The sequence below is a fragment of the Cervus elaphus genome, chromosome 20 (genome assembly GCF_910594005.1).
Source record: "Cervus elaphus chromosome 20, mCerEla1.1, whole genome shotgun sequence".
NCBI lineage: Eukaryota > Metazoa > Chordata > Mammalia > Artiodactyla > Cervidae > Cervus > Cervus elaphus.
Window position 1 is genome coordinate 81,392,538 of NC_057834.1, and position 18,046 is coordinate 81,410,583.

General features: G+C 41.2%; 1 protein-coding gene across 1 annotated transcript in view; it reads left to right on the forward strand.

The window, feature by feature from the left end:
- Positions 1-17,487, forward strand: part of LPAR3 (lysophosphatidic acid receptor 3) — an 82,001-nt gene extending 64,514 nt beyond the window's left edge. The window contains exon 3 of the mRNA XM_043877322.1: positions 15,678-17,487. Within this exon, the coding sequence (XP_043733257.1) occupies positions 15,678-16,006 (329 nt within the window). The 3' untranslated portion in view covers positions 16,007-17,487. The remainder of the gene's footprint in view (positions 1-15,677) is intronic.
- The last annotated feature ends 559 nt before the right edge of the window (positions 17,488-18,046 follow it).

Sequence of the window (18,046 nt, forward strand, 5' to 3'; positions counted from 1 at the left end):
CACCGTCTGCAGTGATTTTGGAGCTCAAAAATAAACTCAGCCACTGTTTCCACTGTTTCCTCATCTATTTGCCATGAAGTGATGGGACCAGATGCCATGATCTTAGTTTTCTGAATGTTAAGCTTTAAGCCAACTTTTTCACTCTCCTCTTTCACTTTCATCAAGAGGCTTTTTAGTTCCTCTTCACTTTCTGCCATAAGGGTGGTGTCATCTGCATATCTGAGATTATTGATATTTCTCCCGGCAATCTTGGTTCCAGCTTGTGCTTCTTCCAGCCCAGCATTTCTCATGATGTACTCTGCATATAAGTTAAATAAGCAGGGTGACAATATACAGCCTTGACGTACTCCTTTTCCTATTTGGAACCAGTCTGTTGGTCCATGTCCAGTTCTAACTGTTGCTTCCTGACCTGCATATAGGTTTCTCAAGAGGTGGGTCAGGTGGTCTGGTATTCCCATCTCTTTCAGAATTTTCCACAGTTTATTGTGATCCACACAGTCAAAGGCTTTGGCCTAGTCAATAAAGCAGAAATAGATGTTTTTCTGGAATTCTCTTGCTTTTTTGATGATCCAGCAGATGTTGGCAATTTGATCTCTGGTTCCTTTGCCTTTTTTAAAACCAGCTTGAACATCTGGAAGTTCGCAGTTCACGTATTGCTGAAGCCTTGCTTGGAGAATTTTGAGCATTACTTTACTAGCATGTGAGATGAGTGCAATTGTGCGGTAGTTTGTGCATTCTTTGGGATTGCCTTTCTTTGGGATTGGAATGAAAACTGACCTTTTCCAGTCCTGTGGCCACTGCTGAGTTTTCCAAATTTGCTGGCATATTGAGTGCAGCACTTTCACAGCATCATCTTTGAGGATTTGAAATAGCTCAACTGGAGTTCCATCACCTCCACTAGCTTTGCTCATAGTGATACTTTCTAAGGCCCACCTGACTTCACATTCCAGGATGTCTGGCTCTAGGTGGGTGATCACACCATCAGTACCTGGCAAATCCAGTTACCATCAGAGGTTGCTTTTTGCACAGAATCAGAACAGAAGCGACATCCCAGCCATGAAAAAGGCTGACGTTGACCAAGAACTTTCTCCCTTGAAATTGTATATGGTCATTCTAGACCTCCCTGGCTCTGATGACATTCTTTCTTCTGAGATGTTATTTGTCTTCAGTCAGATTTCAGGAAAGATGTTGCAGGTCTGGGGACTATAATATCTCTTTAGGACTTAACTGAAAGAACAACCTCTTTCCTCTCGTTTCCAGGTTCTTACAGAATGTTTTATTGTCATCTCCTTGTACCTCTTGCAGTGTCCATTGTTTCTTTCACTCTTATCTGTTACATGTATTCTATTTATGTCCTCCAACCTTACTTTGCTTTCTTCTCCTTTCATCCTCACTGTATACTTAACTACATACTCCCTCATATTCCTTTTGTCAGGCTTTGGAAGTTTGTTCAATGCAAACTAAGAACGTATTTCCAAATTATGTTGGTTTTTTTTTTCTCTTTTTCTGATTGCATAGTATGTTCACTAGGGTATTAACCAGATTGTGCTTTACCAGTAATTTTCTTTTTCTTAAATATGAATCTGACTGAAAATGGCTTTTGTAAGTTCCTGTAAGCCTATACAGTTCACTGTTATCAAACTACGTATCACCGGCCTCTACAGAGTATATTCGAATTGAAGATTTTTCCTTTCCTGTGGGAAGATCCCTAAGTGGGATGTAAGCAGATTTGGTCATCAAACTTTAAGACGTGGGTTTGTCCAGCACTTTGCACATTTACCCTGAGCATGAGACTCCCTTGGGACATTGGTTAAACATTCAGATTCTGTCAAATTGGGATAATTTGCAATCAGTAAATGAGTTAACCAACCAGTCAACAAATAAACAAGATAATTGCAGAGAGTGACACAAGGAAATCCAACAGAATAATATTTGAGGAAATGACTGGGCTGGGTGCTACTTTATATGGCACAAAGGAAGAGCTCTCCAAAGGGTTCACTTGGAGCTGAACTCTGAGAAGGAGCCAGTGAAATCAGGAACTGGGAAAGAGCTTATATGTCTCACTTTACTTAGCTATAAAGTGGTTAGCACTATTGTTGGCATCTCTTGTGGCTCAGTGAATTTTTGTTAGATAATGCATGCAGTCCTGAAATAGCAGTGCTTATACCCAGATTCTGAACAATGGAATCAAATAAATGCTGTTTAAGTCTGCAGGGATCTCTAAGTCAGGTTTAGAACATTTAGAACCTGAATGTTTAACAAATGTCCCGAGGGAATCTCATGCTCAGGGTAAATGTGCAAAGTGCTGGACAAACCTGGGTCTTAAAGTTTGATGACCAAATCTGCTTACATCCCACTTAGGGATCTTCCCACAGAAAAGGAAAAACCTTCTATTTGAATATACTGTGTAGTCTCCTATGATATGTAGTTTGATAATGGTGAACTGTATAGGCTTATAGGAACTTAATGTGGGGTTATTATTACAAGTAGGATACAAGCAGAATTCCTGAAGAAGTAGAGAAAATGAAGAAAAGTGGATAAAGGAGAGCATCTGGGATGAATAGGACATGGTTTCGGGGGTGGGGGGGATGACTGTAGAGCAGCCAAGGAGTTGAGGGAAAAAAGGAAATAAACGAGAAAAGAAGGCTATCTTTGCACCCCTGGCATCACTGTACTGCTGTCCACCAGGGAAGCTCCTAAAGAAAATTAGAAAAGAAGGCCATCCTTTGCACTTCTGGCATCACTATACTGCTAGTTAATAGGCTGATCAGTAATTATGGCCATCTTCTTGGGATTTGAGCAGCGTGCTTTGACTAGCATAGCATTGCTTTCTATTTTGCAAAGTAAAATTAAAAAAAAACCTTTGGAAAACAAAGATGGTGTCACATTATGGTGGTGGTTTAGTCACTAAAGCAAATTATGAAAAACACCAATTCCAGCTAGCTTAGGACAAGTTAGATTTGATCAGAAGTAGTAGGTAGAAAATATTTCGACAGAATCTGAATGGCACTCAAATTCATATATCTGCCAAGTTAAAACTATAGAGGTTTGTCACTTGGATTTATTTTTACCCGCTTGGTCACAGAAAGCATAGCAAATGCAAAATGAGTTATTGGAGAAGCTAGCTACTTAAGAACTAGCAGGGTGTATTTACAGCAGACTCCCTCCACATCGGTGTGTGGAGAAGGAAGCTGTAGGTGAAACCCAGAATTATCCAATGTAAGAACCAGAAGGAAACCTCCAGGTCTTTCTAGTCCAGCTCCTTGAATATACAGAGGAAGAACCTTGAGGGGGAGAGACATAGAATGACCTTTTTCAAAGCATACTCCAGTCCAGGGCCTGGATTTGAATCAAGATCCCTTACTTCTTCATTTAACAAGCTTCTATTAAGTACCTATTGTGTGTACCATGCATCGCAAAGCACTGGGTATCACAAGCTGAAGAAGATACAAACAGGATATCCCCTGAGGATGTCATTCTAGCAGGGCAGCCAAAATAGGACAGTGTAATAAAGTGTGTGTGTGTATGCACGCAGGTGTGAGTGTACAATAGCAACTGAAGCTCTCTACCAGATGTGTTTATAAACTGAGAAAACTCAGCAGGGGAAGTATCTGACCCCATCCGGGCAGTCAGAATGAACATTTTTGGAGTGTTTTCTGTGTTAGACACTCTCTGCCCATTATCTCGTTAAATCTCACAAAAATCCTGTCCCCGCCGCCCCCACCCCCCAGCCCCGGTCAGTATCTTTCATGCTCATTCCATAGCTAAGAAGTGCAGGGAGGCTCAGGAAAATGAACTGATGTCCCTGTGGGCATAAACCAGGATTTCAGCTCTGGGACTGCTTGATCTTAAGCCCTTTTTACTGTAATAGGGGTAAGTAGACTCCTCTCAAGGGCAAATTCCAGCTGATTGCTAGAGGCTGAGCCCTATGCCGAGAAGGAGTCCAGGCAGTATCCAGGTTCAGAAGCACATGGTGTGATGGGTTAATGATGGCGGCCACTGGGCTTCCCAGATGGTGCTAGTGGTAAAGAATCCACCTGCCAGTGCAGAAGACGTAAGAAATGGGAGTTTGATCCCTCGGTTGTGAAGATCCCCTGGAGGAGGCCATGGCAACCCACTCCAGTATTCTTTGCTAGAGGATTCCATTGACAGAGGAGCTTGGCGGGCTATAGTCCATAGGGTCGCAAAGAGTCTGGACATGACTGTAGTGACTTAGCACTCATGGGTGTAGGATGGAAAGGGTAGTCCTGAGTCAGGACTTGGTACTTCCTGAGCTGTAGCATGCTCTCACTGTTCCAGGCCCAACTCTGAGTCACATCTTCCAGCTCCTACCACGTCCTGTCCCCTTCCTCTGAGCTCAGGATAGTATTTTGTGCCATTGAGGTGTCTAGAATCTTGTCTCCTAATCAGGTCAGCTCCCCTGTATGGTGTCCCATGGTGTGTGTGTGTGTGTGTGTGTGTGTGTGTGTGTGCGCACTCAGTATGGCCAGCTCTTTGCAACCCCATGTCCCCCCATGGTGTGTGTGTGTGTGTGTGTGTGTGTGTGTGTGTGTGTCTCTTTGCAACCCCATGGACTGTAGCCCACCAGGCTCCTCTGTCCATGTAATTTTCCAGGCAAGAATACTGGAGCGGGTTGCCATTTCCTCCTCCAAGGAATCTTCTCAAACCAGGGATCAAACTTATGTCTCTTGTATCTCCTGCATTGGCAGTAACTCTTCAAAATTTTCAGCCCCACCAAAGATATCCCTTTTGCAGTGCCCCAGAACCTTGCTGTGTGCTAATGACAGCTTCTGTGTTATATAAATTATTACATGCCCACAGTTTTGTATGTTTGTATGTATAGGTGTAATGGCAGGCCTTCCTAATTCAAAGGCGTGACTGCAGCAGAGAGAAGTTCAGATCCTGGGGCAGGCTAGCTGGGATGTGTCAGGGTTTAAGATTACACCAGGCAAACAGCTGCTGGCAGTACACACACTTGACCTCACACCTTTTCTTAGATGCTGGGGAGCCCTTGTTATAGTAGTTACCAAGGTGCCGAGGTATGCAGGCCCCTGCATATGATGCTTAAGGAGGAATCTGTAGGTGGAGGTGGTGTTCTCTTACTGTTGCAGTTTATAATTTCCAGCTGTCTCTCTGAGTTAGACACTAGAATTAGGTTTAGGCTGTGGTTCTAGCTGGTATGCCTCTGCTTTAAATTTTATCTCCTAACCCCTTGGCACCAAAGAATTTCAATTTTCCAAAGCTGGCCACAAATTTGAAACAAGTGTCTAAAACCAGTTGTTAGAGTCAAAAGACCCAGCAGTAGTAACAATCGTGTTAAATGAATCATTTGTGGAATGCTCAACTGCTCATCATCTGTTTGAAGTGTCTCCGTGCTTTCTTGTTTTCTGCAGTAAAAATAAGTCAGGTTTACTAAAGGTATATATTTTCATTCCTTTCACATATGTGACAATCTATTTTCTGAATTATTGGAGTTCTAAAACACTGTGGGTAAACAAGTATGAATTTGAATGCAAACCATATCTGGAGGTGTTACTTTTAAATTATTAAATAAATTCCTTAGTGTCATAAGAGCATTTTCATTTGAATATCCCATTAACATGTAACTTACGCATTGTGATACTTCTAACCAAGAACATCTATTTATTTAAAAATTTTTACTTTTAAAATTCTTCTCAAATAAGAAGAGAGCTTCCTGTGGATGAGGCTCCCAACCTGATTTTTATGTAGAGTTGTAATTTTCTATTTTAGTAAATCAGGCAGTCCTGTGGCTTAGTAGGTTAGCATTATTGCTAGTACTCTTCTGTTTTTTTTCCTGGACTAAAAACAAAGAATAACAGAGTGAACATATCTAAAATATATCCTCTTATTTGATGAAATGAGTAGCCCATGTGCCAAAGTGAAACTATTCTGTGTGAGTGATTTATTGTTATGGATGTTTTATTTGTATGCCACTCACATGTGAAGGTTTCTTTTTAACTGTATGTGTGAATTTTTAAACAGATGAAAATACGGCTAACTAGACAGAACAGAAAACTCTGAGTACTAAAGAACAGGATTAAAAAAAACTTGAGGGAAGTCTGAATCCTCTACATATCTTGTCTGTCACCCAGACCCCAAGAACTATCTTCAGTACATTCCAGTGAGGGGCCTTTCTCCCAGATGGACTGGTATTCTTTCCTATAATGTGTATCTCTTCTTTCCTGTAATGAAGCGATGAGGTATTAACCAGAGTATTGTTTGAGATATTTTGAAACCTTCCAAATAAGGTAGGTGGTGGTTGTAGATTATTTCAAGATAATATTGACTAGAGAATTGGAAAGATCTTTGATTTCACTTGCCACCAATATTTTCAGTTGTAATTTTATTTTCAAAAGTGTTAAACATTCCTTAATTTGATGTTTCTGATTACCTTAAATTGCAGTCATTAGATATCATTTCAGTATGTAATTGAATATTCTAGTATCTGATTGACTATACTTTAGAAAGTTACATGAAACTCATGATACTAGTTTCTTAGTATAGCACTGAAACTAGTTGAATTACTAGAGGAAGGCTCATTTGTAGTCTAATTGGACTGTTAGTGAGTCTCTTATTAAACAGGTACCGAAAGAAAAGAGAACATCATTAAAATAAAAAAATAATTGCAGGAGCTGCCCTGGTGATCCAGTGGCTCAGAATCTTCCTTCCAGTGCAGGGGACATAGGTTTGATTCCTGGTCGGGGAACTATGGTCTCACATGCCAGTGGGGTAAGCCTGCAAGCTGATGAAGACCCAGAGCAGCCATAAAAAATAAACAAATGCTTCTCATCAACATAACTGACCTGTCATGTGGCACTAGAAGTAGGTTATATTTGTTATCCAAATGTAATCACCTGGAAGCCATTCACTCTTAGTAGCTGGCACATGGCATGCAGTTGCCTAGTGAGTATTTATTAATGAAAGAACATACAGCTTCAATTCCACCTACTGCTGATGACTCCCAAGTCAACATTAAAATTGGGAGTGCTTATTATTCTGACCCATGTTTCTGGCTGCTTTCTTCTCCTCTATACCTGGAGGAGCCACAGACAGTCCAAGTTCCCAATACCTAAAACTGAACCACCATCTCTTCCTTCTAAACCTGTCCTTCCTCTCTCTCCCTCTTGGTTATCAGAATCACATGCTGCCCAAGCACCCTGGATTCTTTCCTGTCCCTCACTTCCTAGATCTAGTTATTTATACATCAAATCTTACAGGTTTTTCTTCTTACCACCTCCTAACCTGGTTACATCTCTCCATCTCCATCACCAATGTTTTTTCAAATCCTTAAACTTTTCACCTGAATTTCAGCTGGTCTTCAGGGGTGTCTTCCTGCCAAATCAGTGGTTCTTATACTTTACAATACGAAAGCATTTCCCAGGGAGCTGTTTAAAACTGGAAATGCCCAGATCATACCTTCGTCAGGTTCTCATTTGGTAGGTATGAGAGGGACCCAGAAGTCTGAATTTCAAGCCAGCAGCCCAGGTGATTCTGATGTGTAGCACCATTCCATCCTGAGCACTCAGATACAGCTTTGCTCTAAAATATAAGACTTATCCACGCTACTGATTAAAAATATTTGAAGAACTACCATTCTACAGCAGTGGTTTTCAAGCTGTGGTCATTGAGGTTTCCAGGGGTTTCTCAAGGGTTCCTCAATGTGTGTATGTGTAAGGCATGGTGGTGGGGGGCACACTGTTTGGTGAAGGATAAATTCTCTATGAAGATCCTTATTCAACTACCCCCACCCCATCTCTTTCCTTAGTCACAGCAGCTCTCATTTTGAAGTTTAACAAGAGATTTCCTTTGGGAAGTAACCCTCTACGTTTTAAAAAAATAATGAAGTAGATTTCAATTAAAAAAAAAAAATCAGGCCCTCACAGTGAGAAATAATGTACATTCTCTATCAGGACTCAAAACATACATATATTTTTCTGTGTAACTGAAACAAGTTTCATGAGACATACCCTTACTATATTTGATATGTCCTGAAGTTTTTCTGTTCTATTTTTTTAGAAAATTGCTGGTTTCAGCCTATTAAATGATTTCACAAGCCACGGATGACTTGCAACTGAGCCAGAAAAACCTCAGCTCTAACCTTTCTCAATAGGTTTTCTTTATGAACCGTGGAACATAGAAATATTTTCTTAATCCTCCCATGATAGTCTATGACTCATACCATTCTAGGTGCTTGGAAGAGAGGTTTAATTCAGTGTTAATCCAGTGCATACCTGAGGGCATTCAGACTTAATTCTCCTGATGAACTCCTGATTGAAAAATGCTTATGGGATGTGATTTACACAATAAATCCGAACTCTTGAGAACTTCCCACAGGGCCCTTCCAGGTCTTACCCAAGTTCACCTCTCAGACTTCATCTTACTTCCCTAGTCACCTTCCTGGGTTAAAACCATCCAAACCTGTTTGGAATTCCCCAAGTGTATCACACTATTCCTCACCCCTGCACAGTCATTCTTGACCTTCAGTACTCTGCTCAGCTGAGTGTCATTTCACCTGACACCTCCCTTGACAGTGGTCAGAACCATCCCATCCTGGTCCCTGCCTGTCAGTCCCTGAAGGGCAGGGCATTATACTGCTTGCATCAGAAATGCTAGTGCTTATTCATTACCTGGCCTGTGGTTGTTAATAAACTTCAGTTACATTCAATGGACATGTCTTCTCTGTTACTTGAATGTGGGGCTCTATACTTCACTCTGAGGACACAGACAGGTATGAGGCACAGCCTGCATGCTTAGGAAGTTTATAATGGACCTGAGCAATGGGACCTATGTATTAAAAACTACTTCAGTATAGCGCAATGCTCAAGAATTTGCATGGAGGAATCAGGCTGGGGTTCAAATTCTGACTCTTCTATTCATTGGCTTCTGAACTAACTGTTGAGCCATTCTGAAGTTCAGATTCATCAAGTATGAGGCTGAAAATAAGAGTAGCAACCTCACAGGGCCATGAGATTTAAATAATGGGTGTACATAAAGCTTTAAGCACACTGTCTGGCCCAGAGGTCTTGGGAGATGTTAGAGTGGAACAAAGCAGGTGATACGCCCAGTGCCATGTGGATGTTGTAGGTGTGAAGTGTCACAGGAATTGAGAGAAGAGAATGGTCACTGTGGGTTGGACAAATGGGAAAGGTCCAGTGGAGGAGGCAGAATAGGAGCTAAGCTTGCAATGAAAAGTAGACTTTAGATTAGGAGCCAGGAAGGCATTCTTGGCAGGGTGAACCAGAGAGCTAAGGCCAGCGGAAGATGGTATATGCCTTGCCTGTAGACTAGTTTCCCTGTTTTTATACATTTCATTTATGCATAAGATCTGTTCAAACATTTTTCCAAATAGAAGCTGAAGGTATTGATCTAAAGGTGATTTTTTTTATTTTAAAGAATTCTGCCCCCTTTCTGTTTTCCATGTCTTTTGGCCAAATCTATATAGAGTCTACAATTTTGCTGACAAGGTCAGCTTGATGAAACCATATTGGTCAGCATACAGAAGTGATTTGTGAAACTGGTCATGCATTGTAATTACCCAGGAAACTTTTTCTACAGATTTCCCCGTCCTACCACAGACAGTTTGGCCATTGGGTCTGATATAGGACTAGAGGATATGCATTAGTAAAAAGCTCCCTTGGGAATTTGATGGACAACCAGCTTTGGGAATTGCTATCTTGGAGAATTTGTCTTAATCAGTTTTTAGCCATACTGTCTGATAATGGTGTCTGGGAAACCAACAAGTTGAATTTCTTTGGATTGCGTGGGGAGTTGAAACTCATAGTTTGTAGATAGCAGTTTTCTACTTGGAAAACAGTTCAGAAGCCACTTAACCCTCTGTCTGTCTCATTTGGGGAAAATCCCTTCCCTTTGTACATCTCAGGACGATCTGGGCAAAGAAAATACTCAGGCCAAGGGAGGCTCTCTGTCTGCTGGACAACAAATTCCTTTACAAAATAGCTTTCTTTTTGTTTTAAAAAAATTTATGTTCAAATTCTGCTTTTTGATACTTTTCCATTTGGTTCAGGGTGACCTTCAAGGTAAGTTGTGCTTCTTTTTATGTAATGACCCTTTAGGTATTTGGGGGCAGTTAACATAATCTTGTTTTCTTTTCCCTTTTCTTCTCCAAGAAAAATGTACCTGATTTCTTCCATTTCCCAGATAGATACCTTTAGATCTGCTCCTATTTGTTAATGCCTAAGTTAAGGGGAAAAAAAAATCCGGTCTTGATATATGTCTCTTGGTAAGCCTTGCTTTTTCCTAGCTGTTTTTCCTGAGCATTGAGTTTAAATACTCAAAAAAGATTCATCTTAGTTTTTTCTTCTAGAATTTATTGGAAATTCATAAGGGGCTGACTGATATATATTTGCTAGGATGCACCATCTGGCCCTCTTTTAAGAACTGGGACAGTTGCCCATTTGTATGTTTCTGCCATCTCCCACGTTCTTCAAGAATTATCCAAGAGGACAGATTCCCAAGGCCAGAACCATTCCTGGCATTTTCTTCTCCTTTTAAATATTTTTTGGGGACCTCATATCTGCTGCTGCTGACACACAGTAAAAAACCCCTAACAAATGAACTGTTAAGATAAGCTGTGCCTCCACACTGGTATGTTTAGAAGGAGAGCCTGGCCTCTGGGTGGAGGAGTCACGGAGCTGTGGTTTCCCAGGGTCCCTGCTTGGAGTGTAATCGTCACCTCAGATGGCACCACTGAAGCGCCATCTCTGGTTCAGCAGCCCAGTGTGTTTGGGCTGTTCTGTCAGAGCCTTGCCTTTTGTTGTTCTTGGAAACAGTGTAATAAAAAGGTCAGCAGATTTTTTTTTTTCTCTTCATACCCCAATGGCCAGCCTATAATTTTGCTGAAATTCTTTCTCCTTTCCTCCCTCCCCTTCCCCTTCTTTCTTTCCTTCTTCATCTTTCTTCTTTCCTTCCTTCTTTCCTTCCTGCCTTTGCCAGAAAATCTTTCTGTTAGCAAACCAAAGAATGACATAGTTATGATATATGCAGTTTTAGATATGACATTCTATGAATAGGACTTTAAAGGCCAAAAGTACTCTCTCCCCTTCCCCATCACTTACTTTAGAAATAAGATCCTTTGCACTCACTTCTGAGCCGAGCACGTGAACAGTAGCACAGGCTCTGGGGCCAGGCTGCCTGAGTTCAAATCCTGGCCCTTCCACTTATCAGCTGCATGGCTTTGAGCAGATTACCAACTTATCCGTGGTTCATTTTTCTCAGATTTAAAATGAGGGTACTGTGACTCAGATGGTAAAGAATCCGCCTGGCAACGAGGGAGACCTAGATTGGATCCCTGGCTTGGGAAGATGCCCTGGAGGAGGGCATGGCAACCCACTCTCATATTCTTGCCTGGAGAATCCCCATGGACAGAGGACCCTGGTGGGCTACAGTCCATGGGGTCACAAAGAGTCGGACATGACTGAGTGACTAAGCACAGCACACAGCACTGTGTGTGTGTGTGTGTGTGTGTGTGTGTGTGTGTAATAGTACCTATTTCCAAGGGTTGCTGAGGATTAAATGGTTAATTCATATAAAATGGTTACAACAGTGCCTGGTATATAAACATTGCCTGAAGAAAAGTGTTTCAGTGTTGACTGAATGAAATATTTTATGAAGTTCAATGCAAAAGAAAAATGTGTATGAATTACCACATTATGACAAACAGATCTGAAGATTTATTTAGAGTGTTAAAGTCCCCTGGTTAATCCAAACTAGAGTTTTATGCTGAGGAAAAAAGATTAATGAATTTAAAAAATTACATTTTAAAAACAATCTTTAGAAAAACATATTGGCAATTTACTTTTATCCATTTTTTGATATGTGTGTATGAAATAGATCATTCAAGCAAAATTATATGATATACGTACAGTTTAAAGAATAATACTTAAAAGAATTTTAAAAATTAAAACACCTGTGTACTTGCTACCCAATGTAGTAGATCGTTATCAATGTCTTTAGAACCTCCTTTGTACCCTATCCTGGTGGGCCCCTAGCTCCTGTAGAAGTAGTTCAGTTCAGTTCAGTTCGTCGCTCAGTTGTGTCCAACTCTTGGTGACCCCATGAATCGCGGCACGCCAGGCCTCCCTGTCCATCACCAACTCCCGAAGCTTGCTCAAACTCATGTCCATCGAGTTGGTGCTGCCATCCAGCCATCTCATCCTCTGTCATCCCCTTCTCCTCCTGCCCCCAATCCCTCCCAGCATCAGGGTCTTTTCCAATGAGTCAACTCTTTGCATGAAGTGGCCAAAATATTGGAGTTTCAGCTTCAGCATCAGTCCTTCCAATGAACACCCAGGAGTGATCTCCTTTAGGATGGACTGGGTGGATCTCCTTGCTGTCCAAGGGACTCTCAAGAGTCTTCTCCAACACCACAGTTCAAAAGCATCAATTTTTCGGCACTCAGCTTTCTTCACAGTCCAACTGTCACATCCATACATGACCATATCATAAATCCCATGTTAATCGTCTTGGCTTTCTTCATGGGTTTTACCACATATGGTTGTAATGTTAGACATCAAATTATTTCAATTGACTTTTTAAAATATACAGTTAACATTGATTTTGATTATTAGGATACCATTGACCCTTGAACAAAAGGTGTTTGAACTGAGTAGGTTCATTTATGTGAAGATTTTTTTCAGGAAATACATTCTACAGTACTACATGATCCGATCTGAGGTTGTATCTACAGATGTGGAATCATAGATGCAAGGGCCAAATGTAGTTATATATGGATTTTCAACTGTGCCCCTAACCCCCATGTTGTTCAAGGGTCAGCATACTTGGATTCATTTCCAGTACCTTATTTTTTTCTTTATCCCACTTTTCTGTTTGCCACCTTTCTTTTGTACTGAGACCTTTTTTTCCTTTGCTTGCATGCTTCCCCTTCCATTAGTTTGAAAGTTATATACACTATTAAAGTTTGACAAGGGGCTTCTCTGGTGGCTAAGTGGTAAAGAATCTGCCTATCAATGCAGGAGACACAAGTTCAATCGCTGATCCAGGAAGATCCTACATGCTGTGGAGCAACTAAGCCCATGTGCCACAACTACTGAGTCTGTCTCTAGAGCCCAGGAGCCGAAACTGCAGAAGCCCTTTTGTCCTAGAGCCTGTGCTGCACAAGAGAAGCTGCCACAATGAGAAACCCAAGCACCACAACTAGAGAGGAGCCCCTACTCACTGCAACTAGAGTAAAGCCCTCACAGCAACAAACATCTAGCACAGTCAAAAATAAAAAATAAGTAAAAATTAAAAAAACTTTCATACGTATATTTAACTAAGCATGAAGTTCACCAATATTTCCTCCTCCTACCCATTAACACAGAACCGTTGGAAACTCCCTCTGGAATTTCTTTGGAATTCTGCAGTTTCACACAGAAAGGACACGTCAAATAAAAGTTGGTAGCTACAGCTTTTGATGTCTGCTTTGTTTAGTTCTTCCCTGTCGGCAACACAGTAATCCTGTCTCAGAAACAGCAGAGAGAGCAGAAGTTTTATTGTTCTAGGAAATACAGACCATTGGAGCTAGACGGGGCTTTTTTCAAACTTTCTGACTAATCCCAACAGTCAGAAATATATTACTTTATGCCCAATGCACGCATAAATATAATATATAAAACTGAAACAAAAATTGCATGAAATACTATTTCCCTTGGTCTGTGTAATATACTCTGAGCTGTTTCATTCCATTGCATTTCTATTCATTGAAAAAAAAAATGTCCAAACTCATTAATTTGATTGCATACCCACTAACGTACCCCAGCTCACAGATTGAAAAACCCACAACTTGCCACAGATCCTTAATTCACAGTTTAGGAAGATGAAGCCCAGACTGATAACATGGATCTCCCAGAGTTGTACAGTAAGTGAAGAATTTGGACCCAAATCTCTGATTTTTTAACTCCAAGGTCACTTCTTTATTCACATATGTCAGCCAACCCCAAAATAACAGAGAATGGAGAAAAAAGGGAGCCACTGGAGAGGTGTAGTTATGAAATGGGAAGTGAACCCCCCTGAGAACTCCGGCACATCTTTTGTCAGATGTCTCTGACAAAGCATCTCATGATAACCACTGCTGAGTGAACCCAGTACAGTGTTAGACTCCACTTTTCATTACCTCTGACCTTCCCAATTACCTTATAAGTCAAGATCATTATCTTTATTAAATTAGGGAATGAAGAAGGCTCAGAGAGGTGATTTGCCTTACTAGTAGCTCGTAAGGTGAGGATCTTGGCCTAGCTCTCTGACCCCAAAACTCATGGAGTTTCATGGCCTTGCACTGCTGCTTTATAATTCTTGACTTGACTTGCTTATTGCTCAGAACAAAGATAAAGCACTAAGAGGAATACTGTCCAGGTCTGAATCTAACCAAGAGGAGTAACTAGTTAGTGATACAGTTCACAGACTTGCTTGTTCATTCTGTCTCCCCCATTTGCTCCCAGAGCGCATAGTCCTCACCTCATTCACCTTCTAGCACAGTTCTTGGCACGTTGAAAGTTCACAGTGACTATTTGTTGACTGTATAAGTAAGGGCATTAAAAAATGATAAGGACTTTTGGAAAAAGAAATCACACCCCAAGATGGAGGCAGGTCCCATAGTGGCCAAGTGTGAAGCCTGTGAAGGAAGATTGCCTAGGTTCAAAATTCAGTGTCACTTATAAGCTGTTTTCTCTTAAGCAAGTTACTGAGTTTCTCTTGTACCTCAGTTTCCTGAGGATGACAGTGATGTCTGCTTTCATAGTGTGGTTCTATGAGTTAATAAAGGGAAACATTCCTGTGTTAGCTGTCATTGTTATCTGATGTTATGCTGACTAAGTAGAGAAATAATGAACCTGTGTCTCATATCTCAGGAAGAATATATCAGAAAGTTCTAAAGTAAGCTAAATATGGTCAGATGGATAGAGACTCAGAAGAGACCCTCCTTCATGTGCAGTTGGGGCTAAAATTATGCTAAATAAATGTGCTAATAAAAGCACATCTCTATCTTATGGTGAAAGAGAAAGACTTATTTCTGACAAAAATATCTCAACTTAGAGCAGTTAATTAAGCAGATGGCCAGTGAATGTCAAAAAGAATTTCGTGCCTACTCAGCTTAAACGTCGTTTTGTTAAGAATATAGTTTTTGAGCAACTGACTTGATTAAAAGACTAGGAGACACCTATGTATGCAGTGTGTCTTATTTAGGACAGCACTTGGAAAGTCTGAGTTGGAGAACAGCAGAGTGCAGGGTTCCCCACATACACTATGTGTGTGAGGCTCCCCCCACATAGACTCTAGAACTGGGCCTCAATTTTCTCACCTGCAGAATGTGGATAATGACCGCACAGCCTTCTAGTGTGATTCGGAGAGCACAAGGAAATAAGGCTGTGTTGTGTTCAATATGTAAGAGAGAAGTGTAAGCCTCTAGTTAAGGTACCTGGGTAAGCAGATGGGAAGGTGAAATGGCATGTGGTTTATAGTCTGTCTGCTTCTAACAAGCGCAGGCCTCAAATGCTTAGAGGAAGTCTGGAAGTTTGCTTTGCAGTTGTCAAAACAAATCCTCCAAGTCCCTTGATGCCACTGACGGAAGACTGGGCGAGAAGAAACCTAAATAATTAACCTGACGCCTGAGAGCCTGTTGCTTCCTCCCTCTCTCCCTCCAGGGGCCTTCGTCGTGTGCTGGACGCCCGGCCTGGTGGTTCTGCTGCTCGACGGCTTGAACTGCACGCGGTGCAACGTGCAGCACGTGAAAAGGTGGTTCCTGCTGCTGGCGCTGCTCAACTCCGTCATGAACCCCATCATCTACTCCTACAAGGATGAGGACATGTACAGCACCATGAAGAGGATGCTCTGCTGCTTCTCGCAAGAGAAGAACCCGGAGAGGCGGCCTTCCCGCCTCCCTTCCATGGTCCTCAGCCGGAGCGACACGGGGGGCAGCCAGTATATGGAGGATAACAACCGAGGCCCCGTCTGCAACAAAAGCAGCTCGTAGGCTGCGACGCCCCTCCGCCCACCCCGGCCTCCTAGGGGAGAAGAGGTATTCGGAATGGTTACCTGCCTCCAACAAAGCCTGCGTACAGTGTTATTTGAGCGCTTAATGAATCATTGGGAAGTTTGTTTTAAAAATTGTTTTACGTCAAGTAAAAGCACGGGCAGAAGAGAGAGGACACGTGCATTTAGAGAGAATGCACAGAAAGAGGGACGGCAGCACAATGGATCCCCACCTGAGGCCCCGTGGCCTTCTCGGAGCACCGCCACCGCCCACCAGGCTGTGCGTTCTGGTCTCTGCCGCCATCTTGTAGGCATTCTCTCTTGTTTTCAAAGGATGTTGTTAAAGGGCTTAGGCCAAAATAAATAAAAACGTTACTTGAGCCACTATCCGTAGCTGCTTGGAAAGCGTATGTAGTTCTTTCTGCATGCATTTGAAATTTTAAAAAATGCTTCAGCAGTGATATTTTTCTCCTCAAGCAAACCATGGCCAGTAGCTAGGTGTTCAATAGAAATCTCAAAGTAAGACGTCAGTCAGGGCTCCAGATTAATTAACTTGATCTTTAACTGAAAGGACAGTCTGAGGAAAAAAAGATTTACTTCAATAACAAAAAAGGTAAACACGAAAAGCTCTACTTGCAGCGAAAAAAGAGGCCTTGATATCGTCCTCTCAGTGTGCATGCTTGTGTATCCACACCTGCATATTGACACACTTCAAATTTGTATTGAAAGACATCACAGGTAGTGATGGTGAAATAAATTCACTGGCCACCTAGACTTTTCAGTCTAGGACTAATAGCTGTAGAAATGACCTCTTATGCTCTCTAATAGCAAGGGGTGATTTATTTGAAAACAGACATTCAGCAGGGTGAAAAGTCTATTAGCATTCGGGCTGAGTTCCTTGCATGTAGGATCGAATATGAGCTCAATTGAGTCAGTCTATCCAGTTTCCTCCATACCCTGGTAAGTTGTCAGATTTAATATATAGAGTCATTTTCACATCTCATATTTTACCTACAATTATTGACATATTTCCAGTACTTGTTTTACTTATGGACTGCATTTTTATTTGGGTTCTATTTAAAATTTTTCTCCTTCCAAGACCTAAGTAACATGAAAGGCAAGTCAGTAAGAAAAGCTTTATGCATGTAGGCTACTGGCCAGAGTTTTCTATGTAAAGCATGTAGATTATATTCTGATTTTAACATAAGAATAACTTCAAAGCAGATATTATAGTATTTATGTAGTTTGCAAAAGAAGTTTACATTTTTTTTTTTTGCTATTGTGATGTAACATTTTTGTGCAAGAACTACTTGTAATAAAAGAATTTGAGAAGTCATGCTTTTAGATATAATGACCTAAAATAGAGAGTAGTATGATTTGAAGGTATAGATTTCACAAACTGTGTAGTAAGTGGATCTATCTGAAGCTTATACCAAAGCTATCTATAAAATAAAATAAAAAGAGAATCTGTTTTCTCTTGTTGGAGGTGTATTATTACTTTGTGTATTTTCTAAGTAAAAGTATAGTTTGTGGTAACTATAGCTCTCATTTCTATTACAGAAGAAAAAATCAGATTTGCTTTGAAGTACATACTCTCAGTGTTTTATGTAAGCATTTTGAATCTACAGCTGGGCAAGAGGTGGAGAATTGAAATTGAAAACCAGTCCCTGAATAGCTACTAAGGGACCTTTAAAGGTTTTATTTTGAGGAAAGCACCATTTTTAGTACCCTTCAGCAGAATGTCATGTTCAGAATAGCGTCTGGAGGGGATCCAAGTGTGGAACCTCAGGGTGGAAATAGATAGCTTTTGTTTTTATGCGCACACATATCTCAGCGCGGGTCCAAGAGTAGAGGAGTCATGTATATTTGCAGATGACAAGCGCCAGCCATCTCAGGGCTCACCAGGAACACATAAAAGCCATCTCTTAGTTGGAAAAATATAAAGAAAGAATGCTCCTATTCAAATCCTAGGACCCCCAAGTTTATCTGCAAGTCATTGAGATGATAGTTCTAAAACTCTGACCTAACCTTTTCAGACAGG